The sequence below is a fragment of the Lissotriton vulgaris genome, chromosome 1_1, assembly GCF_964263255.1.
Source record: "Lissotriton vulgaris chromosome 1_1, aLisVul1.2, whole genome shotgun sequence".
NCBI lineage: Eukaryota > Metazoa > Chordata > Amphibia > Caudata > Salamandridae > Lissotriton > Lissotriton vulgaris.
This window is the reverse complement of record NC_141685.1, coordinates 41,518,703-41,544,019: the sequence shown is the minus strand read 5'-3', so window position 1 is coordinate 41,544,019 and position 25,317 is coordinate 41,518,703. Positions and strand designations below refer to the sequence as shown.

The 25,317-nt window shown below is 45.4% G+C and overlaps 1 protein-coding gene across 2 annotated transcripts in view; it reads right to left on the bottom strand.

Moving 5' to 3' along the window:
- Positions 1–3,603: 3,603 nt before the first annotated feature.
- The window catches only part of LOC147737120 (uncharacterized), a 115,033-nt gene continuing 93,319 nt past the window's right edge, over positions 3,604–25,317 (bottom strand). For both annotated transcript variants that reach the window (XM_086964664.1, XM_086964609.1), the window contains exon 3: positions 3,604–8,365. In XM_086964664.1, coding sequence (XP_086820790.1) covers positions 5,548–7,644 — 2,097 coding nt within the window. In that variant the 5' untranslated portion in view covers positions 7,645–8,365 and the 3' untranslated portion in view covers positions 3,604–5,547. The remainder of the gene's footprint in view (positions 8,366–25,317) is intronic.

Sequence of the window (25,317 nt, the reverse complement as noted above, 5' to 3'; positions counted from 1 at the left end):
ATGGGGGTCCTCAGGAGTCAAAAGTTTGGGAACCACTGAGTTAGAGGATGGAGTTTTTTGAGATTGAGAGAGCCGTTGAGAAAATGAACTTTAAGAAGAAACTGTGTAAAATTATGCACGGCAAATGTTTTCTGATCACATGTCTTTTGATGTTTTTTAGCATGACGTTAGCTTTGGTGGGTTGGTTTGTATTTTCTCTTCAACTGATTTCTGCACCCATTTGTCAACCTACGACTTTACCTGCTACTACTTTCTTTCCATACTTTACCTGAACACGAACAGATTAGAAGGTCAGAATTTGTAAATAACTCATTCATACAGTTATTGCATCAACATCAGTTGGTGGTGAACATCACTAATTGCTGGGTGTGTCGTCTTATGCCGCATACTACGGATAGAGGTGTTCCCTATTTGATTTTACTGATCAGTCAGAACGGGTCTTTGTGGGCTTTTTAGACTATGTTCCTTTATGCCCTTGAGGTTTATGCTCCGCGTTTTGGAAGAGAGAACACGAGTAACCAAGCTTTGGTGAAAGGAGTTTTAAACATGAGTAGAGAGATCGATACTTATAGAACTATTCCCAGAGATGAGTTAATGGCATATGTTGGTTGGAATGCAACCAGATATAGTATTAGTCTGGGTGAGAAGCAGAGACGAAAAAGGTCACCTCCGATTTGGATATTACCCCATCGTGGTCATTTTTGTCTGCAAGGGAAAGGCAAGAATCCGAGAGCTCAGTTAGGGAAGAGTGTTTGTACTCAGACGTATGTCTTTGAGTCCCAAACTTCCCCACCATTTTTAGCAGCTAAGGGCACGTATTTTGTCTGCTATGATAGAGCATATACATGGTTGCCCCCTGATTTTTCGGGAACATGTAATGTTGCATTTTTGTTGCCTCCTACGTATACTGCTGCTGTAGATTACCACAGAACGAGAGTTGTTAGGGGTGTCTTCAGTGAGGAAGATACTACGGGACAAGAAGTGGGAGACTTTTTCAAGGGTTTCCTACCATTTTGGGGACCTATGGCAAACAGTAGAAATATAATGGTTGAATCCACCATAAATGAAACTGCTGGTGCCCTTAGTAATCTGACCGCTGAGCTTCAAGCAGATCGCCTTATGACATTACAGAATTGAATGGTTTTAGATGTCATACTTGCAGATCGAGGTGGGGTATGTAAAGTGATCCAATCGAGTTGCTTCGTTTTCATACCAGACAATGCTCCTACAGTATACCAGGCCATTTCTAAGTTACATAAGATCTCTGAGTCTATAAATGTGGATAAAGGAGATTGGTCGTTGATTGGATGGTTTTGGGAACTGTTATCGACTTGGGGATGGAAGATTCTGATGATCATTGGGATGGCTTTAGCGATTCTTTTCCTGTTCTGTCTTTGTGTGCAGTGCGCTCCTGCTATATGTGGCCTCTGTGCTACTACGTGTGCAAGGAGACCTGTCCCAAGAGAGGTACTAAGTGATAGGATTATGCTCCAGCAACATCTTGATGATCTGATGAATATAGACCTGGACTCAGATTGACGTGAGTTTAGATTATTGCCTATGTAAGGGCAAAAGGAGGGTCTGAGGTTCCGTGAATTCTGAACCCGTTTCATAAAGGTGATGGTTTCGTTACGAATTTGATATTAGCGAACCGTAACTAGTTAGTGCGGCAAGTATGAGTGTTTTCATCACGTTAGACCGATGGATTCACTACGTATTTAGGGATTTCGTTCTGAACCCTTGGGTTCCATTTTGTGTATGGCAGCCATTTTGTGGTTGCCCTCACATAGGCCGATGACTGTGGCTGAACTAGTCTTTTTAAGGACATGTACACCTTAGCTCCAGTTCGTGCCGACTCCTGTTTGACCTGAGTGAACTGACCCTGTTGCCTGAAGCTGACCTTGTTAAACCAGTTCCTGCCCTCTAGCTGATCAAGGTTAAGGATCAGAGCACAGGACATCGTAAAGTTTTATTGCACACAAATATGCCTTATCCTACTCTCACCTGTTTCTGCTCCTTTCTTTATGGTCTATTTATGATTGGGTTGTGGCCTTTTTTATTATGGGTTCGTTCAACCTGTCTAAAGAAGAATGTTGGGTTTGACCGATGATTGATCATGGGCTGGGCAACTGAAAAGTGGGTTTTACTGTCATGCGATACCTTTGGTGTGAATACATGTGATTGGACAGTTTGTAAATATTAGGTATTTGTCTGGAATGTGATTTTTGGCATAAAAAGGGACGACTTGCTGTGTAAAATTGAGCAGTCTCCTGAGAACTCATACCGTGATGATTTCTAGGACTTCTGTTACTGGCTGCAGCCAATAAATTTGATCTTTGACGCCACCAAGAAGTTTCTGTGTCTCTGTATTCTAAGACAGGTGGAACCCGAAGACTTTGGGCATGCTCCTGGCGCCGCTGGGTATTAAATAACCCGGTTCTTCAGAAGTACTGGTGTGAATATGTGCACAAAATGAGGACATTTTAACACAATTCCATACACAGATTTGAGCTGGTTAACTGTGTGATGACAGCGATCCTTGTGCCAATCATCCACACTCGAGCTCATTAGGTAAAAAGACAATCATCAGTACAGACTACGTACTTATCCCTACCTTGGCTCAGTGCAGGAGGGCTTTCAGTTCCATTATAGAAAATTACACATTTAAATTTAAGCTTCCATAGGACTATGGAATGATTATTCCCCGGAGGAACCCACAGAAAACAACAAAAACAGATTTCAATATACACTTCAAAAATAGGAATCATTCAAGCCACCATTCATTCATCAGACGTACCACCACAAACAACAATAACAATATACTTTTAAATGAATACTGGAATAGAATTATTCACAGTAAAGCCATCTACAATTAATATTCTCTAAAAGAGATCTAATTATACAATTCTTGGAACCCTTTTTGTAATTTTTGGCTTATTGAAAGTTCTACGCGTTTCAAACTCGTGTTATTTTGGAGTTATCATCAGGACCGTTTGAATAGTGGCTTGAATGATTCCTATTTTTGAAGTGTATATTGAAATCTGTTTTTGTTGTTTTCTGTTTATGTAAATATGAATGTATTTCTTTGTGTACATAAGGTCTTAAAAATGTGAATTTGGCAAACTAAGATACCAAAATAAAGGAAATATATAAATAAAATATAAAACAAATAAAAGAAGTGATAATACACACGAAACATGGTGTTTTAGTTCATATGTTTTGAAAAAATAGTTTAGGCTAAGTCAATAGCGGCACGTGCATCTCTTTTGTTCATTTTAGACACCTTCTGACAGCAATCACACTGTCAAGACAGGACCTCCTTCTAATGTCACCTGTGCCAGACTCTCTGCTGAGGACAGTCACACTTTCGAGATAGGACCTCCTTCTAATGTCAGCTCTGCCAGACCACCTGCTGACAGCAGTCACACTGTCGAGACAGGACCTCCTTCTAATGCCACCTCTGCCAGACCACCTGCCGACAGCAGTCACACTGTCGAGATAGAACCCCCATCTGTTGCCACCTCTGCTAGACTCCCTGCTGGCAGCACAAATTATCTTGAGTTTGGGGCTCAATATAATTTCTTTACAATCAGCAGTAAAATGTCAAAATCCAAATAATTTTTTATTCTATTACATATCTTAAAAACGTGCCTTTCTTTTTAATATGTAAAACTTAGTCATTATTGTGTACATTTTATAGCACCGTGATTGGTTCTACCTTAATATTATTTTTTATACAATCAATCTTTTTTTTCATTTCTTTTGTGGAACAATCATGTCAAAATTCGGCTCCATTAGCTATCAAAAAATCTTCGTCCAAGAATGTAAAATGGTGATTTTGCCTAATTATCACACAACATGCGGCTCAGTGACTTTTATAAATGATTCCTCACTCTCCTGAAGAGAAGCGCTTACCCTGTCTATCACACAGCATGCAGGTTGGAGACTTTCATTGATAATCTGTATTTGCTGAACAGACACCGTGTGCTCAGCCTGGATATAACACAGCTGCAGATCTCAGACCTTCATTATTGATCCTGCACTCTTCTGAAGTGTTCTCAGCCTGGCTATCACACGGCTGCAGCTCTGTGACCTTCATTATTGATCCTGCACTCTTCTGAAGTGTGCTCGGCCTGGCTATCACACGGCTGCAGCTCTGTGACCTTCATTATTGATCCTGCACTCTTCTGAAGTGTGCTCGGCCTGGCTATCACACAGCTGCAGCTCTGAGAACTTCATTATTGATCCTGCACTCTTATGAAGTGTGTTCGGCCTGGTGATCCCACAGCTGCAGCTCTGTGACCTTTATTATTGATCCTGCACTCTCCTGGAGTGTGCTGGGCCTGACTATCTCACAGCTGCAGCTCTGTGACCTTCATTATTGTTCCTGCACTCTTCTGAAGTGTGCTCGGCCTGGCTATCACTCAGCTGCAGCTCTGTGACCTTCATTATTGATGCTGCACTCTTCTGAAGTGAAGTACTCAGCCTAGCTATCACACAGCTGCAGCTCTGCGACCTTCAGTGTTGATCCTGCACTCTTCTGGAGTGTGCTCGGCCTGACTATCACACAGCTGCAGCCCTGTGACCTTTATTATTGATCCTGCACTCTTCTGAAGTGAAGTACTCAGCCTAGCTATCACACAGCTGCAGCTCTGCGACCTTCAGTGTTGATCCTGCACTCTTCTGGAGTGTTCTCAGCCTGGCTGTCTTACAGCTGCAGCTCTGTGACCTTCGTTACTGATCCTGCACTCTTCTGAAGTGAAGTACGCGGCCTGGCTATCACATAGTTGTAGCTCTGTGACCTTTATTATTGATCCTGCACTCTTCTGAAGTGTGCTCGGCCGAGCTGTCACACAGTTGTAGCTCTGTGACCTTCATTATTGATCCTGCACTCTTCTGAAGAGAGGCTGACATCTTTGTAGCTCTGAGAGTTGACAAAAGATCTTCACACATTTACTTCAATGACATGGCTTTTCCTGTGTGTGTTCGCTGATCAGTACTTAATATTGAATATTCATAAAACCTACATCAACATTCACTGCACTTGAAGGATTCCTGTGCGTGTTTTCTGATGCTGTTTTAGACCTGATATATATATATGTATATATATCCATTGTCACATTCCTTGCACTTGAATGGTTTTCCAGTGTGTATTCGCTGATATGTTCTTAATATTGATGATTCACTGAAACTACTTCTACATTCTCTGCAATGGTATGGTTTTTCCCCTGTGTGTGTTCTCTGATGGTGCTTTCGGTCTGATAATCGACAAAAGCTCTTCAGACATTCATTGCACTTGAATGGTTTTTCCCAGGTGTGCGTTTGCTGATGAATCCTTAATGTTGAAGATTCACTAAAACTACTTCCAGATTCACTGGACTTGAATGATTTTCCCCTGTATGCGTTCTCTGATGCTGTTTTATGTCTGATAATCGAACAAACCTCTTCATACATTCACTGCACTGGTATGGTTTTTCCCCGGTGTGTGTTTTCTGATGCTGTTTTAGGTGTGATGATTGACAAAAGCTCTTCACACATTCACTGCACTTAAATGGTTGTTTCCCCTGTGTGTGTTCGCTGATGAATCCTTAATGTTGAAGATTGACTAAAACTACTTTCACATTCACTGCACTTGAATGTTTTTTCCCATGTGTGTGTTCGCTGATGAATCCTTAATGTTGAAGATTCACTAAAACTACTTTCACATTCACTGCACTTGAATGGTTTTCCCCCTGTGTGTGTTCTCTGATGCCGTTTTAGGCTTGATAAATTTATAAAGCTCTTCCCACATCCATTGCACTTGAATGGGTTTTCCCCAGTGTGTGTTTTCTGATGCAGTTTTAGGTGTGATGATTGAGAGAAGCTCTTCACACATTCACTGCACTTAAATGGTTTTTCCCCTGTGTGTGTTCGCTGATGTTTTCTTAATGTTGACATTTCACTAAAACTACTTCCACATTCACTGCACTGGAATGGCTTTTCCCCTGTGTGTGTTCGCTGATGTTTCCTTAATGTTGAAGATTGACTAAAACTACTTCCACATTCACTGCACTGGAATGGTTTTTCCCCTGTATGTGTTCGCTGATGTTTTCTTAATGTTGACAAATCACTAAAACTACTTCCACATTCACTGCACTGGAATTGTTTTTCCCCTGTGTGTGTTCGCTGATGAATCCTTAATGTTGAATATCGACTAAAGCTACTTTCACATTCACTGCACTTGAATGGTTTTTCCCCTGTGTGTGTTCGCTGATGATTCCTTAATGTTGCCAAATCACTAAACCTTCTTCCACATTCACTGCACTTGAATGGTTTTTCCCCTGTGTGTATTCTCTGATGCTGTTTTAGGCTTGATAAATATATAAAGCTCTTCCCACATTCGTTGCAATTGAATGGTTTTTCCCCAGTGTGTGTTCTCTGATGCCTTTTTAGGTCTGATAATAGAATAAACCTCTTCTCACATTCACTGCACTGGTGTGGTTTTTCCCCGGTGTGTGTTTTCTGATGCTGTTTTAGGTGTGATGATTGAGAGAAGCTCTTCACACATTCACTGCACTTAAATGGTTTTTCCCCTGTATGTGTTCGCTGATGTTTTCTTAATGTTGACAAATCACTAAAACTACTTCCACATTCACTGCACTGGAATAGCTTTTCCCCTGTGTGTGACCGCTGATGTTTCCTTAATGTTGAAGAGTGACTAAAACTACTTTCACATTCATTGCAATTGAATGGTTTTTCCCCTGTGTGTGTTCGCAGATGTTTCCTTAATGTTGATGAATCACTAAAACTTCTTTCACATTCACTGCACTGGAATGGTTTTTCCCCAGTGTGTATTCGCAGATGCTGTTTTAGGTGTGATAATCGATTAAACTTCTTCACACATTCAGTGCAATTATATGTTTTTTCTCCTGTGTGTATTCGCTGATGCTGTTTTAGGTATGATAATTGACTAAAGCTCTTCAAACATTCACTGCACTTGAATGGTTTTTCCCCTGTATGTGTTCGCTGATGTTTTCTTAATGTTGACAAATCACTAAAACTACTTCCACATTCACTGCATTGGAATAGCTTTTCCCCTGTGTGTGTTTGCTGATGAATCCTTAATGTTGAAGATTGACTAAAACTACTTCCACATTCACTGCACTGGAATGGCTTTTCCCCTGTGTGTGTTCGCAGATGTTTCCTTAATGTTGATGAATCACTAAAACTTCTTTCACATTCACTGCACTGGAATGGTTTTTCCCCAGTGTGTATTCGCAGATGCTGTTTTAGGTGTGATAATCGATTAAACCTCTTCACACATTCAGTGCAATTATATGGTTTTTCCCCTGTGTGTGTTCGCTGATGATTCCTTAATGCTGAGGAGCAACTAAACCTACTGTCACATTCATTGCAATGATATGGTTTTTCCCCTGTGTGTGTTCGTTTATGTCTTTGTAGGCCTGATAACTGGATAAAGCTCTTTACACATTCACCGCATTTGAATCGTTTTTTCCCTGTGTGTGTTTGCTGATGGTGTTTTAATATTGATGACAAACTAAAGCTCTCACTGCATGTGTCTGAGACTTCTCTCTTGGTTAGCGTCTCTGGCTCTGGTATATACTTGTTTACATCCATTGACTGTACTTCCTGAAGGGCCAACATGACTGATAAAGCACTTGTATTATTATTGCATTCTCTGTATGTATTGTATTTTGCACGTTTGCTTTCCGATTAAAGAATAAAGTGCAATGGCCACCAACTACTTCCCAATCTCAAAACGTGTGTAAGGCTTCTTCGTGGGCGATTGTGTCTTTAGACTGGATAATGGTTCGGCACGCATGCGGGTAAAAATCCAACGTCCTTCTGGTCGGTGCACACTGGGACAGTGCTCTGTATTTTAGACAGCAGAACCCCTATTTCTTTTAACCTTCAGTTGTCTGACTCCACTCCATTGCGCTTTTCAATGGTTGCTGTGGATTGGTCTGAAACAGTTTGCAATACACCTCTAGCACTGAATGCTCTCCTGGTATTATTTAAGGAAGCACAGCACTGCTGTCACCACCTCATACCAACCTCATGATCAAAGCTGTTATTGGACATGTTTACACAAGAGGAGGTTTATCAGTATTGTCTTCATTTTCTAGAGGTTATTTCTTCGTTCAGAGGCATGGAAGTACACAGCTGAGACTCGTGGAATCACTGAATTTCTTGTGTCCCTTCTCCCTTCTTTCAGGATGTCTCAGTTTATGTTCGGGTTCGGCTGTCTCTGATGGCACTTATGTTTTCCTGAATACTGGAACTCAATATTTCAGACTTCGTCTTTGCAGATTTACAGTGTTATCTTCCTTATTTTGAAACATTTCGTACAATCAAAGATTGTTTTCTGTCGGATGTAAAAAAAAATTTAATAACTTAAAGGGAAACATAACGGAATGTGCAAACACAATTTTTTATTGATTGTATAAATATCTCTTGATTACCATTTTTGAAACATATGAAGGCATATTTAACCATACACAGAAATTTACATAAAAGTTGCTTTGAATATGTCACATCTTAATTATTCATGAGTAAGTTGGTAAAAAAAAGGGCGCTCGCATAGCACTCATACACTAGTTACAGCTTTAGGTAGTGGCAAATGGTCAAGGTTTTGTAAAACAAGAACAGCTCTTTGAGTAAGAGATGGGAGATGGATCAGGAAGACTTGAGACAGAAGGTTGGACATCAGAATGTTGTGCCATGAATCAAATATTGCTGCTCGCAGAGGTGCTTTGCTTCATCCACTACACCCACAATATGCAGTAGAGCAGCAGTTTAATGATTGTATTTACTTTGTGGTTTTACTTCTCTCACATATATTTCTAAGTTTGTCGGTATTATCCACTGGGGTGGGAGTTTCCCAGCTGGACAAGGAGATTGAGCTTGGCTGGTCTGTTGTTTAGTTGTCCCACCTCTAACTTTAGAGCTTGAGATAGCATGCTAGACTGGCGGCCCACTAGTTGACAACTGTGGTGCATCAGCGTAGCAAGAGCACAGATGGTACGCCAAAGCCAAGGCTGTTAGCACCCTTTCACCCCTGGACCATGCTCAGCACCCGAAACACTCTCTTAAAAACATCTCTTAAGTCAAACTGCTCTGTCCATACATCCTACACCTCTGCTGCCCGCCACACAAGGTAGAGCCTGTTCTCAAACCTATTCACCTGCACCTCACTTGCATTGACCTGCTTTCAACATTCCATTTCCAGCACAAAACCTGCGAACAACATTTTCCAACCACATAATTCCCATGACTTTTCATAGGTCTCTCCTCCTACTCATGCTTTTCAACATCGCCTGTACAAACCACTGTGGCCACCTTCAATGGTACAATCCTGAGGTGCGCTCATTCTTTCCACAAGATGGAGAATGCACCATAACAGCGCACACTGCACATAAGATAAAGATAAAGTGCCTTCTGCGACTCTCACACATGCCCGGCAATGAAACAGTCCCTACACAGCTTTTACAAAGGGCCACATGTGTCAGGTTTCTGTGAGCGCCTCAGAACGTAGTCATCCGGCTGGATGTCATACGGACTAAACAACTAAATGTCCCAGACTGCTTAGCGCCTATCTAGGGGCGGTCCTGTTCCTCTTGTCGGATATTTTGGATTCTATCGACCTGAACTCTGAGCTCTTGGAGTGAGTTGCTTCCCGTAGCAGTTACCAAGGATTTCCTTGCCCTCCGTTGGTAAGCCTTCTTGCTTCGGTTGTGCGGAGGACGAATTGTTACCGCAATGGCCCTCCGTTGGTGAGCCTTCTTGCTTCGGCTCGTGCGGAGGACGAATTGTGTTCCGTGTGGAGTGTTCTCTACGAGTGTGTCTCACTACCACAGTTGCCCTCCGTTGGTGAGCCTTCTTGCTTCGGCTCGTGCGGAGGACGAATTGTGTTCCGTGTGGAGTGTTCTCCATGAGAGTGTTTCCTTCTTGCAGTTGCCCTCGGCAGGTGAGCCTTCTTGCTTCGGCTCGTGCGGAGGACGAATTCTCGTATATACTTAATCTTACCGCACGTGGTAAGTTTTGCTCTGTATGCTGTGCCTGCGTCTTGCGGCTCGTACACAGGAAATCAGGATCTCATATTGAATTGAAGCAGTGTCCTTCAGGACCATATTCAATACTGATTGGAGTAACACAGGTACTGTACTGTTTTATACTATCGGGTGACGTAACCCATTGTTGCTTAACTTTGTTTTACTCGGATACATTGAATCCAGGGGTCCCTTGGATGTTGCTCAAGACTCTCCTCTACGTCCCGTCATGTTCATATGTCGTGGGGTATGTACAATAGCATAGTGTTTCATTCTTGCAATACGGTTATACAAGGCCACAGAATAAGAAAGGTATTCATTGTGTATTACAGGGAGGACGTAGCACCGTTCATATCCTTCCAGGGCTCTGATGCTGGTGAAGAGTTGTATCTTCTATTACACCGTTCCTTTAGTTTCTTTACAGGTAGATGGGTACATCTTATGTTAATGGGTTGCTGATTGAAACAGGAGTGAGAGTATCTGGTACCAACGCATTTCTTTGTCTTGTGTTTTCCAGATCTCCCTCCCCGCTGTTCCCTTCCTTCCCCGCCTTTCTTTTTGCCCTCACCTGATCCTTCCTTAACCCACGGCTATTTCAGCAATCTGGGTTTGGTTAGATCTGGAGGTGGCCTTGTTATAACATCACGCTGATCCCGAGGATTGAGAAGTTAACAACATGCTTAGCATTGCTTTTCAAATACTCACAAAATGCCACAGGCACAGCTCAATAATGCAAAATAAAAGTATTTCACAGTGTGAAATGCACCGCCAAATGATCCATAGCGTGCAGCATGCCACCAAGGTTCTTTACTTTCGCAAATGCGTTCGCAGCTGCAAAGTTTGTTGTCACCAAAGTGTTCTTTCTTTGAAAAAGGTGCTTTTCCTCTATGAAATATAGAGCGGGGGCAGGCCCAGATCAGTCAGAAGTAAAACATTTATAGCTCAGTAGTATTCTGAGAAAAAGAACTGGGTAGTAGGACGCTGGCTTCCAATAACACGGCACTGAGCACCTCACTTAAGCCAATCTTTAATGATTGTTTGAAGAACAGGGCAACAGGAAGGTGTGTTAAATGCCGACCATTAACCTTTCACCAGCGGCACACGGGGACGGCATTGGCTAGAGTGAACACCGTGCTCACGCAACCGCTCAAGTCGTGCATACGGGCGCTAAAACATGTTAGCGAAGTGTCCTGGAATCCTTGATTCAATTCACATAATTTAACTACACACATTACAGTTAACTCTCCCCCCACCGTATCAAGTGCATGTTTCCTGATTCGACACCAGAGTATTGGTGCTGTAAACTGGCTGGCGCTGGCTTCTAACATATGGTGCGGGAGTGCAGCCACCAAAGCAGAACTCACAGACCATACACTGTCAACTACCCCTGAATACTGCCTTCTAGGCCTTCTCAATAAAGCAAAGAGGGGGCAAACACTTACACTGGTTCATAGACCTTGGATACGTACTTTACAAGTGACAAAAGCAATGTTTTGGAAAGTGGCCTCTGTGCCAGACACTAAGAGGTGGCTGCATACTCCCCTGCACTGTGCACGAGCAGAGGATAACACACTACACATGCTACTCTCTAGAGGAGTGGGGAGAATGGGTGGGGTGGTGGGAAGGTAGGATCTGCTTTCATGGTTTCCCCCACTCTTTGCTGGTGTCATACAGTTTTTCTGACTAGTCTGCGTCAGATCCTGCTAATCAGGACCCCACTCACTGTGCTTCCTTTCTAAATTGGCTATGGTGAGCACCTTGGTACATTCCTTATTGGCTGCTGATGTACTCTAGTAAGTCCCTAGTATATGGTACTAGGTACCTAGGGCCTAGGTACTCCAGGGGACCCCCATGGGCTGCAGCATGTGTTATGCCACCCATGAGCTGCCACTCCGTTAGCTGCCATCATTAGATCATATGGTTTTGAAACCGTGTCCTACGCCGACGACACTCAGTTACTTGTCACCTGTGACTCCGATCTCGTCGGCACCCGGCTTCGCTTTAGGAGTTGTATGACCCGAATAAATGAATGGATGAGCGCCAACAAGTTACAACTGAACAGCAACAAGTCCGAGATCATCTTGTTTGGAAGAGCTGAGGAGGTCTGGTCTTCTGACTGGTGGCCTGCGGAATTAGGATTGGGCCCCCCTCCCAAACCATCTGTCAGAAACCTCGGCATTACCATAGACGCCCCCTTGTCCATGAAGCCCCACATAGATCAGGTTCTTGGGGTCTGCTACGGCATCATGTGCATTCTCCGTAAGATTTTTAAGTGGCTCCCTATTGAGGCTAGGAAACCACTGGTACAGGGCCTTATCGTTAGCCGTTTGGACTACGGAAACGCCCTGTTCACTGCCCTAAATGCCAATCTGCTTTCCAAGCTTCAGATTCTTCAGAACCCGGCAGCTAGGCTTGTCCTCAATCTCCCCAGTAGATCCTCATCCATCTCGAACCTACCGACTCTTCCTTGTCTCCCAATCTGCCAGAGATGTCACTTTAAAATCCTAAGCCTGGTGAGGTTCCGTGACAATTGTCAGTGGTGTTTTCGACTCGCACGAATATGGTCGAGTCTGGTATCTATGAACCGCAAATGACGAGTTTAGTAAGTGTGCGCAGTTTCGCTGTGCTAACTTAAACCGTTCGTTTGCTACGTGGGTTTTTTTCTGTACCTACGGGTTCCATCTTAGATACGGCATCCATTTTGTCTCTTGCCCTCAAGTAGCCAGCGAACGGACGTTGTCCGCTTCGCGACCCTCGGACTCCTAAGATATTTGCGGAAGACACATGTCTTTTGTAAGTGTCTTTATGACGAGGGGGATGATACTGTAAGGCAGATGGCCCGCTCGAGGCTCATCTTGCCGTGCCGGTTTATTGTCTTAGCCGTGCATCTCATTAGGCACGTCCCTTTAATGCCTGTATCTCGTGTTTCCCGATACCTCCCCTTTTACACCCTTTCCGATCTCCCCACTGTCTCCATCTTCCTCTGCACCTGTCTTTGTTCCTATTTCGATCTGTTTTACTGCCGATTGGAATGCACTAATGTTGGGAAGATGGGTTTTTACAGTTGGGAACCGCCAAATGTTTCCGCACTTATGTTCCGGACCTTGTGTGTATCAAAGTGACCAAAGCGACCCCTCTGGGGGATAATTGTGGGAACCGGGTTGTAAACTTTTGTGTATCATGTTGTCCTATGGGTAAATTCTGTATAAAAGGAGCGATCCACAGAACCAATTTGAAGCAGTCTCCCCAATTTGCACGTGTTGTACTTGTCGTGATTTCTGTGTTCCCTGCAGTAAATAAACCTTGAATCTTTGACGCCGAAGGAAGTGTCCCGTGTCTCTGTCATTTGTACGCCGGAGCAGGTTACCCACGAAGGTTTCAGGTGTTGTGCCCTGGCACCGCTGGGTTCTAAATAACCCAGTCCTTCAGTTGGCGCCCAACGTGGGGCTGCATCAGTGGTACCGGTCCAAGCCCGACGATCGTGAGGAACTTCGTGTGAAATCTCCGAGGGAAGGTGCACTCCGCTTCATCGATCCTGTTGTCGAAATAAGTGGCCCGAAGACTTTTCCCGCGAAGATTCCCGCCTCCTGACGGCTGCGACGGACTGCTGCCCTGACTGTAGACCTGTTTTGGCGCCTGGCGTAGACCTTGGTATAGCGAGACGATTGACGGGCCTTCCTGGTGACGCCATCGATCTTTGAGTTAAGTATTTGTGGGTCGCTCCCAGAGTCCTTGGTTGTTGACACTTTAGCGAGTGTTTTTGTTGTTGACGCTGTGTGAGTGTTTTTGTCGGTGACACTTTGCTAGCGTACTTTGTTGTGTTATTTGACGACTGCAGCCGCCAAAAACCGAGGGTTTTTGCTCTTTGCTGGGACTTGGTAAATCCCGTAACCCTTGAAGTTTGTGAAACTCGGCTAGTGTGCAAGATGCCTGGTCGTAGTACTTTGTTTAGTTGTTTCAGACCTTGTGGTGCGGATTCCCGACTGGAGGACTCGTGTCCGATACCTCCGGTTGGAACTCCGACTTATGAACTGTACAGTAAACATGGGCTAGGCCCGATTACCTTTAACGATTACTGGATTCGCTATACAAAGAAGGATGGTGTCCTTAGTTGGCCACCTCATGGTAGCTTTGAGACCCCGATCTTAGATAACCTAGAGGCGAAATTGTTCGAGAAAAAGTCAAGGCCGGCCATGTTTGATGCCTTTCGGTTATGGCGTAAAGAAGCCCGACAGAAAGAAATCAGACAGACTAAACGAAATCAGAGAGATAGTGTTGCTGCCATTGTAAAGAAAGCAGAGCAATTTCAGCATGATAAGGAGGTTAAGAAAAAGGAAGTGTTTGATAGATTACAGCGTATGACCATAGATAAATGCTATCCTACTTTGCCTACGGAGTCGGAAAAGAAGGAAGAAGCAGTTGAGGATCCTTTAATGTCCTATCTTATGAAATCGCCACCTCCGTATGTACAGGGTGTCGCAGCTCCTGTGATTCCCCCTGTACCTGTTCCTGTACCTATTCTCCCTTTGCCTGTTCCTCAACCTGCACCCGTTCTTCCGACTGTTCCTGCTCCTTTGCCTGTTGCTATCCCTACTGCTCCTCCGCTTCCACATACTCCTGCTCCCGCTACTGCTCCTGCTCTTTTAACTCCTGCTGTTGCTTCTGTTTCTACTCCTTCACTTGTTAGTTCTGTGTCTTATACTTCTCCCTCTACTCGTAGTCGTAATTCTCCTCTTGCGGCTAGTTTCTTTCATTCGCTCGGACCTGTTCTTGGGTCCGCTGGTTCAGATGGTCCTCAGAGACGTAGTCAGCTTCCTGGTAACAGGGAACGCGCTTCGCTATACAATATGGCGATGGGTTGGATGACACATCCCCTTCGAAATCCACCCCGTATTGTACTCGACACATTTTGTCAATTTAATATACCAACCCAGAGATTTGTGTTCGAGGAAATGTGTAAGGTCCTTCGCGATCAGATATCGGCCGATGCACCTGACGAGGTGCTGACCGCTTTGTCTGATCTACAGCTTCAGTTCTCGACTGGACTGATAGTGGATACCAATGTTCGACGTGCTGTCGAACGGTTGCTATCCTTTCGTCCCACTCCTATACCTCAAGCCTTGTTTGTTGAGGATATTGAAAGACAACCAGATGAGTCCGGTCAGTTTCCTATGCGAGAAGTTCCACCAGTGTGGATGCCTGGTAATCCAGGGGCAAACCCCCCGATTTTGCCGTTCTTCCAGAGAGTATGGATACATCTCCCATGGAAACGCTCAGAAGTGTTGCAGGTGAAGCAATCTTTGCCTGACCCTCGCAAAAATCCTGCAGGGTATTATAAGGAATTGTCGCAGCTCGTAGACGCTACGGTAATGAATCTTGCCGATATTGACATGCTGTTTGGCAATGTCGTACCGCAGCCGGTATGGGCTAAGATTCGTCAGGAAAATCATCCGAATGAATTAGGTGGTGCTTGGGCTGCCATAGTAGCGGCGGATGCCCGACAGACTGGTGGTGCTAAACCCGACCAGCTGATTGCTGATCTTCCTCAAAGAATAATAACGTTAATGAAAACTCTTATGCCAGCTATGAGGGTGAATTGGGACAAATTGTCAGCTTGTAAACAGAAAAAGGACGAGAGTGTCTCCGACTTCTTTACGAGGTTTGAGGAGGCATTCATTGATCATAGTGGTCAGGATTTGAGCACTGAGGGTGGTCAAAGGTTGTTCGTGGATAAATTTGTTTCGAACTTATTGCCCGATTTGAGCAATAAATTGAAGAATTCAGAAAGTGCGTGGGCCGTTTCTACTTCAGCTCAAATATTGGCTACGGCACAATATTATGAGAACAGAGAGAAAGAAGAGAACGACCGCGCTGATAAAAAGACGAAAGAACTTAAAACTAAAGTGTTGTTACAGCAGGCCTACCCTCCACGTTCGAATCAGAATACTTCGCAACAAAATAGATCACAGCCGCAATCGAACAGATCACAATCTCGCAATGATTCCTCTTTCCAAAGATCGTCATTAGGATACAATCAATGTGCTTATTGTAGACAGGAGGGACATATCAAATTCAATTGTCCTGTTCTAAACGAACGTAATAGTGGTAATTCATCTAGAGGAGGTCGTGGTGGTTCACAGCAGGCACCACGTGGTAGAGGTCGTGGTGCTCAGAATGATCGTTCAGATAACTCATCAAATTCCGATAATTGTTTTGATCAACGTGGATCGTCGCAAGGACGATCTGCGCAGTACAATGTAGACGATTATTACGTCGATCAGGGAACTGACGACAGTAATTACTAGGACAGCCGAAGACAAGGAGAGGGAGTAGTATCAGTTCCGGTTGATCAGAGAGGGCCTTACGTCGCAGTTGCTACATCGGGCGTCGTTGAGCCTTTTCTGTTGGACACTGGTGCAGCCAAAAGTTCCATTAAGCATTCGAAACTCCCTGGCGCACCTTTGTCTGGCTTAATAAATGTTTCCGTTGGATTCTCTGGCACCCCCGTTAGCAATCCAGTTTCGCGCCCTTTGCCCCTTACAATTGGGCCTCGTGAACTAGAAGGTCCGTTGATTTTGACTACTGGCTGTGGTGAAAATCTTTTGGGCGTGGATTTGCTTAAACGTTTGTATGCAAATCTGTATTGTTCTCCTGAGGGTGTAAAGCTTACGCTGGGAGAGAGGGTTGTCTCTCCTATGTACTTGTTTCTCGATAAGCTTCCACCGGAATTGAGTTCTCTTCCTGCATCTTTGTGGGCAACAGGTCCCAATGATGTGGGCCTGCTTGACATCTCCCCTTATGTTGTCCAGTTGAAATCTAATGTGCGATTGCCACGTATTCCCCAGTATCGTATCTCTCTTGATGGTGAACGAGCATTGTTAGCGATCATCTATGATTTGATCGAGAAAGACGTTATTGAGGAAACACGGGGGAACGTGTGCAACAGCCCTGTACTGCCCATTTTAAAACGTACTGATCCTTCGAAACCACCTGTTTATCGTTTTGTTATCGATTTACGGGAGGTGAATAAAATTGTGATTCCTCAGTTCCCCGTTGTGCCTGACATCACGGCACTACTGACTCTGATTCCAGCTTCTGCATCGTGGTTTTCGGTGATTGACTTGAAGAATGCGTTCTTCAGCATTCCCATTGCAGAGGAGAGTAGAGACCTCTTCGGTTTCTCTCTTGGTGGACGCAGCTTCCGGTTTAAACGCGCTCCTCAGGGCTACTGTGAAAGTCCATCGATTTACAGTCAAGCCTTGAAGGGTCAACTGGATGCGTTTAGGTTGCCGGCTGGTGCGGCCTTAATCCAATACGTCGATGACCTATTGGTGGCTGCTGATACTCAGGACATTTGCAAAATTGCTACGGTGTCGTTGCTGCAACATCTCTGCGAGTTAAATCACAAGGTGTCACCTTCTAAACTCCAATATTGTTGTCAAGAAGTAACCTATTTAGGTCACTTATTGTCAAAGGAGGGAAGGCGGTTGACCCCAGAGAGAATTGCAGCGATTGCGCGAATGGCTGTGCCAACAACCCAAAGAGATGTGCGTGCCTTTTTAGGTATTACGTCATACTGCAGGCAATGGATTCCAAATTTTTCATTGCTAGCGAAACCATTGGTAGCTCTTACGTGCAAGGATGTTTTGACTCCTTTACCATGGACGGAAGAATGTCAGAAAAGTTTTTCTGAATTACGTGATTCATTGTGTTCGGCTCCTGTGTTAGGTACTCCTGACTATAGCAAGCCGTTTACATTATATGTTCACGAGAGGGAAGGTTGTGCGTTGAGTGTCTTAACGCAACCTTTTGGTGGTAAGCAACGTCCATGTGCATATTTTTCCTCGACCTTGGACCCGGTAGCTAGAGCATTGCCGAGTTGTTTACGAGCAACGGCGGCAGCCGCGGTCTCCATCCGACAATCAGCAGGATTGGTCATGGATAATATGCTTACGGTGATGGTTCCGCATGCAGTCGACACTCTTTTGAATCGTACGAAAACTCAGCACTTGACGAGTGCGAGGTTGTCTGGGTACGAGTTGACGCTGTTGGCAAGCCACATTCAAATAAAACGTTGTAATGTTCTGAACCCGGCAACTTTGTTACCAATTAGCTCAGAGTCAGATGAAATAACAGAACACGATTGTTATTTGAGGACAGAGGAGGAAACAAAAGGTCGAGTGGACCTTAAAAACACCCCATTGGAAGACCCAGATGGAACACTGTATGTGGATGGTTCATGTTTCAAGTTGCCGAATGGCGATGTGACTACTGCTTATGCTGTTGTAACGTTGAATACTGTTGTTGAGACTGCGAGATTAAATCAGAATTCTGCCCAAGCCGCAGAGCTGATCGCTCTCACTAGAGCGTGTGTGTTAGCGAAAGGGAAACGTGTGAATGTGTTTACCGACAGCCAATATGCCTTTGGCGTCGCACATAGTTTTGGACGGTTGTGGAGAGAGAGAGGTTTTCTAACATCGCATGGTACGAAGATTCAGCACGGCCAGCTTGTGAATGATCTTTTGGATGCACTTACGTTGCCTAAGCAAGTGGCGATTGTCAAATGTAGTGCGCATCGTAAGGTGACGGATGATGTTGGTCGTGGTAATGCTTTTGCGGATGAGACTGCTAAGGAGACTGCACGAAACCTTAGCACTCGAATGTATGTGACGAGTTCGGTTAGGTGGCCTACAGAATCGAGTATGTGTGAGGACACTATCGAGAGTGTGAAAGCAATTCAGAATGAGGCCACCGAGACTGAAAAGACGAAGTGGAAAGAAAGTACGGGAAAGTTGGATGCAAGTGGTTGTTGGATTGATTTATCGGACCAGAAAAGGTGGATGTTGCCCGATGCGTATGTGCTGGCCGTTGTGACAATGGCGCATGGGTTAGCACATATTAGCGCGAAAGGTATTTGTAAGTTGCTGTCCCCTGTGTGGAAGAATGATGGTATTGCGAAATGTGCTGAACGCTTGGTTAAGAATTGTATGGTATGTATGTTGTACAATCCTGGTAAGGGAACCCCAACTCCTCCTGGCAGTTTTGCTCCCCCTTCATGTCCCTTTGAGGTGATCCAACTGGACTTCATCCATATGGAGCGATGCAATAACCTGAAATACGTTTTAGTTGTGGTTTGCGCATTCTCCCGATGGATCGAGGCCTATCCTCTCAAAGACAATACTGCTTTGTCCACTGCGAAAATCCTACTGAAGGAATACTTTCCTCGGTACGGAATGCCTAGAGTTGTGTGGTCAGATAACGGAAGTGAGTTTGTGGGGAGTGTGATGAAGAGTGTGTGTAAGGGCCTTGGAATTAATCAGAAATTCCATAGCGCCAACCATCCCCAGTCAGCTGGTTTGGTTGAAGGGTATAACGGCACCCTTAAACTAAAGCTAGCCAAGATTCAGGCTACGACTGGTCTCTCGTGGCCTGACGCTTTACCCTTAGCATTACTGTCAACTAGGGCGACTGTACACTCCCGAGTGGGGCTTAGCCCCTACGAAATAGTGTTCGGTCGTCCTGCGAATGTTTGGGGGGTTCCTAGGCCAGGTGTGTTCTGTGATCTTGAGTATCCAATGTTGATTGATTATCTTCATGACTTGACTGCTAAACTGAGGTTAATTCACCAACAGGTTCACGAAGCATTGCCGACGCAGACGGAGGGTCCAGGCCACCAGCTCCAGCCCGGAGATTGGGTGGTAACGCGAAACTTTTCGCGCAAGAACAATTTGGATCCCAGGTTCACTGGACCCTACCAGGTCCTCCTTGCCACGAGAACTGCAGTTCGTCTTGAGGGACGGAAGAATTGGGTGCACGCCACCCACACCAAAAAGGTCCCTATTCCGTTGCCGGCAGACTCGTGGGTGAGGAGAGGCATTGCATCAACTGAAACCGAAGGATTGCCGGCGTTTGTACCTTTCAGTGACGCACAACCTGTCGGAGAATCCTCAGTGCAGCAAAAAGACACTGTTGAACATTTGTCATCAAAAGACTCAAGACCAGAACATTCAGCTGATCAACAGGACGCTGTCCCTTCAACGGATCCTTTGTTTGACGAACAGACACGTCCTGGGAAAACCCGATACTCTTTGCGATCCAGCACTAAAGACTAATAAAAGATCCTGTTCTGTCCCTTGACAATTGCATTATCCCGTTTTCCACGATCAGTTTGAACACTCATATCACTGTAATTATTTTTGTATATATTCATTGAGTTCCATTCCTTACACTTTTTGCTTCCACAGCTGAGAAACATTGTTTTCGCATATATATATTTGTGAAATAAAGACCGTAGGGCCGCGCGCGTACTTCCTTCTGGTTAGTAGGTCTTGACACTAGGTTAAAGACCGTCGGTTCCTGGGAACTCCTAGGGATTGACTACTGCTACACAGAACGAAGTGCGTCAAGAAACGTTGCGGACGGTCGTAGGGGATGGCATTTTCGAAGCTGATGGACTTGGAAGGAGCTCAAGCGCAAAGATTCAAGCTGCAGCAACTTAGTCGTACCAAATGTTTTATGTTCCAAATATTCGTATTGGTTTTGACTGTTTCTGCATTATTGGCGGGTGGGGTGTATTACACGATGTTTTACTTCTTACCTTCTGCTATACCTACTCCTACCCCTGACCTTAAACCCACCTCCTCTGCTTCTCCTCATTCTTTTCATATCTTACCTGAACACGAGCAGGCTAGACATGCAGAATTCCGCAATAATTCCTTTATTCAGCTCCTTCACCAGCATCAGTTAGTGGTTAACACTACTAATTGTTGGGTGTGTGGGTTGATGCCACACACTACGGATAAGGGAATTCCATATCTGGTGTTACCGTATAGATCCCAAGGGTCTGCTCGAGCATTTCAAACAATGTTTCGAAGCGCACTAGGTTTCCACCCCATTCGAGAACCACGTTCCCCCTACTCTGGTCCTACCTCGTACCAGAAACCTTTGTCTATAGCAATTGAAGACTTAGATAACGATATCTATGATCCCTCGCTTATTCCTGAAGAAGAGGTACAAGCCTATAGGGTCCTGAGTAGAGGCGAGTATAGTGTGTTCACTAGTGAAAAACAGCTTAAAAGCTCACCTCCAATATGGGTCGTACCCCACATTGGTAATTTTTGTCTAATAGGTCGTGGCCGAAGATCGAAAGCCCGACTTGGAGAGAGTGCTTGCACTGAAAATTACATTCTGCCGATGGTCTCGTCCCCTGTGTTTTTGGCTGCCAAGGGTACATACTTTATCTGTCATGATCGTGCGTATGCATGGTTGCCCTCTGACTTCATGGGCTCATGTTTTATCGCAAACTTGTTGCCTCCGACGTTTACTGTAGATGCAGATTATCACAAGACTAGAGTTGTGAGAGGCGTAATTAGCGAAGAGGATACTGCCGGTCAAGAGGCAGGAGACTTTTTCAAGGGTTTCCTCCCGTTTTGGGGACCTATGGTTAATAGTAGGAACCTGAGACAGTTGACTCGAGTGGTAGAATCGACAGCTAATATTACTGCCAGTGCCCTTGGTAATATCACCACTGAACTTCAGGCGGATAGACTTATGACGTTACAAAACCATATGGTTTTAGACGTGATCTTAGCAGATCGAGGTGGGGTATGTAAGGTGATCCATTCGAGCTGCTGTATTTTCATTCCTGATAACGCTCCGACTGTCTATCAAGCCATCTCGAAGTTGCATAAGATCTCCGAATCCATACACGTGGATGTAGGGGATTGGACGCTACTTGGATGGTTTTGGGGCCTGATGTCGACTTGGGGTTGGAAGATTCTGATGATCATCGGAGTCGTTGTGGCGTTCCTGTTCACGTGTTGCCTTTGTGTGCAGTGCGGTCCTGCCTTATGTGGCCTCTGTGCTACAACGTGTATGAGACAGCCACCTGTTACCAAGGGGACTCGGTTGGACAGAGCTATGCTACAGCAACATCTCGATGGTCTGATGAATATCGAATATGATTCCGACTAGTGCTTGCCTACATGAGGGCAAAAGGAGCGTCTGAGGTTCCGTGACAATTGTCAGTGGTGTTTTCGACTCGCACGAATATGGTCGAGTCTGGTATCTATGAACCGCAAATGACGAGTTTAGTAAGTGTGCGCAGTTTCGCTGTGCTAACTTAAACCGTTCGTTTGCTACGTGGGTTTTTTTCTGTACCCACGGGTTCCATCTTAGATACGGCATCCATTTTGTCTCTTGCCCTCAAGTAGCCAGCGAACGGACGTTGTCCGCTTCGCGACCCTGGGACTCCTAAGATATTTGCGGAAGACACATGTCTTTTGTAAGTGTCTTTATGACGAGGGGGATGATACTGTAGGGCAGATGGCCCCGCTCGAGGCTCATCTTGCCGTGCCGGTTTATTGTCTTAGCCGTGCATCTCATTAGGCACGTCCCTTTAATGCCTGTATCTCGTGTTTCCCGATACCTCCCCTTTTACACCCTTTCCGATCTCCCCACTGTCTCCATCTTCCTCTGCACCTGTCTTTGTTCCTATTTCGATCTGTTTTACTGCCGATTGGAATGCACTAATGTTGGGAAGATGGGTTTTTACAGTTGGGAACCGCCAAATGTTTCCGCACTTATGTTCCGGACCTTGTGTGTATCAAAGTGACCAAAGCGACCCCTCTGGGGGATAATTGTGGGAACCGGGTTGTAAACTTTTGTGTATCATGTTGTCCTATGGGTAAATTCTGTATAAAAGGAGCGATCCACAGAACCAATTTGAAGCAGTCTCCCCAAGTTGCACGTGTTGTACTTGTCGTGATTTCTGTGTTCCCTGCAGTAAATAAACCTTGAATCTTTGACGCCGAAGGAAGTGTCCCGTGTCTCTGTCATTTGTACGCCGGAGCAGGTTACCCACGAAGGTTTCAGGTGTTGTGCCCTGGCACCGCTGGGTTCTAAATAACCCAGTCCTTCACTGGTCCATAAGACAATGCATGACGCCGGCCCTAACTACCTAAAAAACAAGCTCCTTAGGTACATCCCTGGTAGATCTCTAAGGTCCAGCTCCAAATTCCTCCTTGCTCAGCCCCGTTTTCGGACTCTGCGCAACGGGGGCCGTTCCTTTTCCTATCTGGCCCCAATGTGGTGGAACAAACTACCGGTCCATATCTCTTCCATAACCGATCATAAATGTTTCCGTAAAAATCTTAAAACCTGGCTTTTCCCCCCTCCCACCAACTAGCCGCAATGCACCGTCCCTGTCCTCCATTCTTTAGCTGCTAGCGCCTTGAGACCTTACGGTGAACTGTGCGCTATATAAGAATATATGACTATGACTATGAGGGACCCTCCAAACTCTGACCACAGGCCTGCCATTGTAGCCTTTGTGAGTTGGTGCATGCACCTCTCACGAAAGATATGTTTCCTTATATCTAACATCCCTGCCCTTGAAACCTATAAGTCACCCCTTTAGCAGGCCTTTCAGGCCCAAAGGCTGGGTGATTGGTTCCGAATGTGAGGGTGGCCCTGCATGAGCAAACAACCCATACAAACCCCGAAGTTCTCCAGGCATTGTACGTAAATCAGCCATTATGAGACAGCAAGACTATCTCTAAACTGGCTGGAACGAACCTGGGCATATTTGGTATCAGACGTGTTGGAATCATACCCCAACACTGTATTTGGTGTTGGAGGTATGATTCCATCCACGGTAGGGCTCCTCCGGGAAGCATATCACGCTCCTGGGACCGATCCTCGGACCTTGAAAGCAACTTAGGCCTGCTGCCTACAACAGACCCTATTTTGCCCTCCTGCTGCTGGGCCAAGCCCGAGAAGGGGAAGGTAGGACAATAGGCTTCCTGTCATAGGGAGGTGTTTCCATCTCCCAGACAAGATTTAGTGTATTAGGCAGGGGTGGAGGCGCTTGCCAGCGCCTCATAGTCTGCTGGAAGGACAGATTTGGTGCCCTCCTTGCATACTCCAGTTCAAACCAGCTCAGGGAGCTGTTGGCTACCGCTTTGAACCACAGCTGAACTCATCACTGATCCTGGGCTCCTACAGACTCCAACAGGTTCAGTGACATACGACACAGAATTGTGAGAAAAATTTAATTTCTTAGCTATATTTGAGATTTGCAGGGGATTCTGGGTAAGATAACATTGGGGGACCCATGCAAACCACACCTCCCTGGTCTCCACCCGGTGTTTCCATAGATGGCTGCTGAGCCCGAGACCAAAAACTCCTTTGCAAAAATAGGTTGTTTTGTGATTGATTGGGAGCACCTGCGTTTTTGGTCCTGGCTCGCATGCCATCAATGGAAACCTACTAAACATAGATATTTCTGAAAACTAGACACCGGGTGGAGTCCAGGGATGTGTGGCTTGCATGGATCTCCCAAAGTTTTCTTATCCAGAATCCCCTGCAAAGCTCAAATTTAGCTAAAAGGTCACATTTTCCTCACATTTCTGTGTGCCAAGTTTGTGAGATCACTGCGCCGGCACACATTTCTAACCATCCAGCGTTCCCCTCGATCTCCCGATAAAAATGATACCTCACTTGTGTGGGTGCCCAAAGCAGAGTCAGCCTAATACAATTGAGATATCATTTTTTTATCAGGAAACCGAGGAGTACGCTGGCTGGTGGGAAATATGTGCCGGCACGATGAGGCCACAACTTTTCCACTCAGAAATGTGAGGAAAGTGTGACTTTTAGCTAAATTAAAGGTTTTCAGGATCTTCTGGGTAGTAAAACGCTGGAGGTTTCACACAACCTACACCACCAGCCAAGCGCCATCCATGCATACCACCAGCCAAGTACCATCCATGCACACCACCAGCCAAGCGCCATCCATGCATACCACCAGCCAAGCACCATCCATGCACACCACCAGCCAAGTACCATCCATGCACACCACCAGCCAAGCACCATCCATGCACACTACCAGCCAAGCACCATCCATGCATACCACCAGCCAAGCACCATCCATGCACACCACCAGCCAAGCACCATCCAAGCACATCACCAGCCAAGCACCATCCATGCACATCACCAGCCAAGAACCATCCATACACACCAGCAGCCAAGCACCATCCATACACACCACCAGCCAAGCACCATCCATGCACACCACTGGCCAAGCGCCATCCATGCACACCACCAGCCAAGCACCATCCATGCACACCAGCAGCCAAGCGCCATCCATGCACACCACCAGCCAAGCACCATCCATGCACACACCAGCCAAGAACCATCCATGCACACCACCAGCCAAGCGCCATCCATGCACACCACCAGCCAAGCACCATCCATGCATACCACCAGCCAA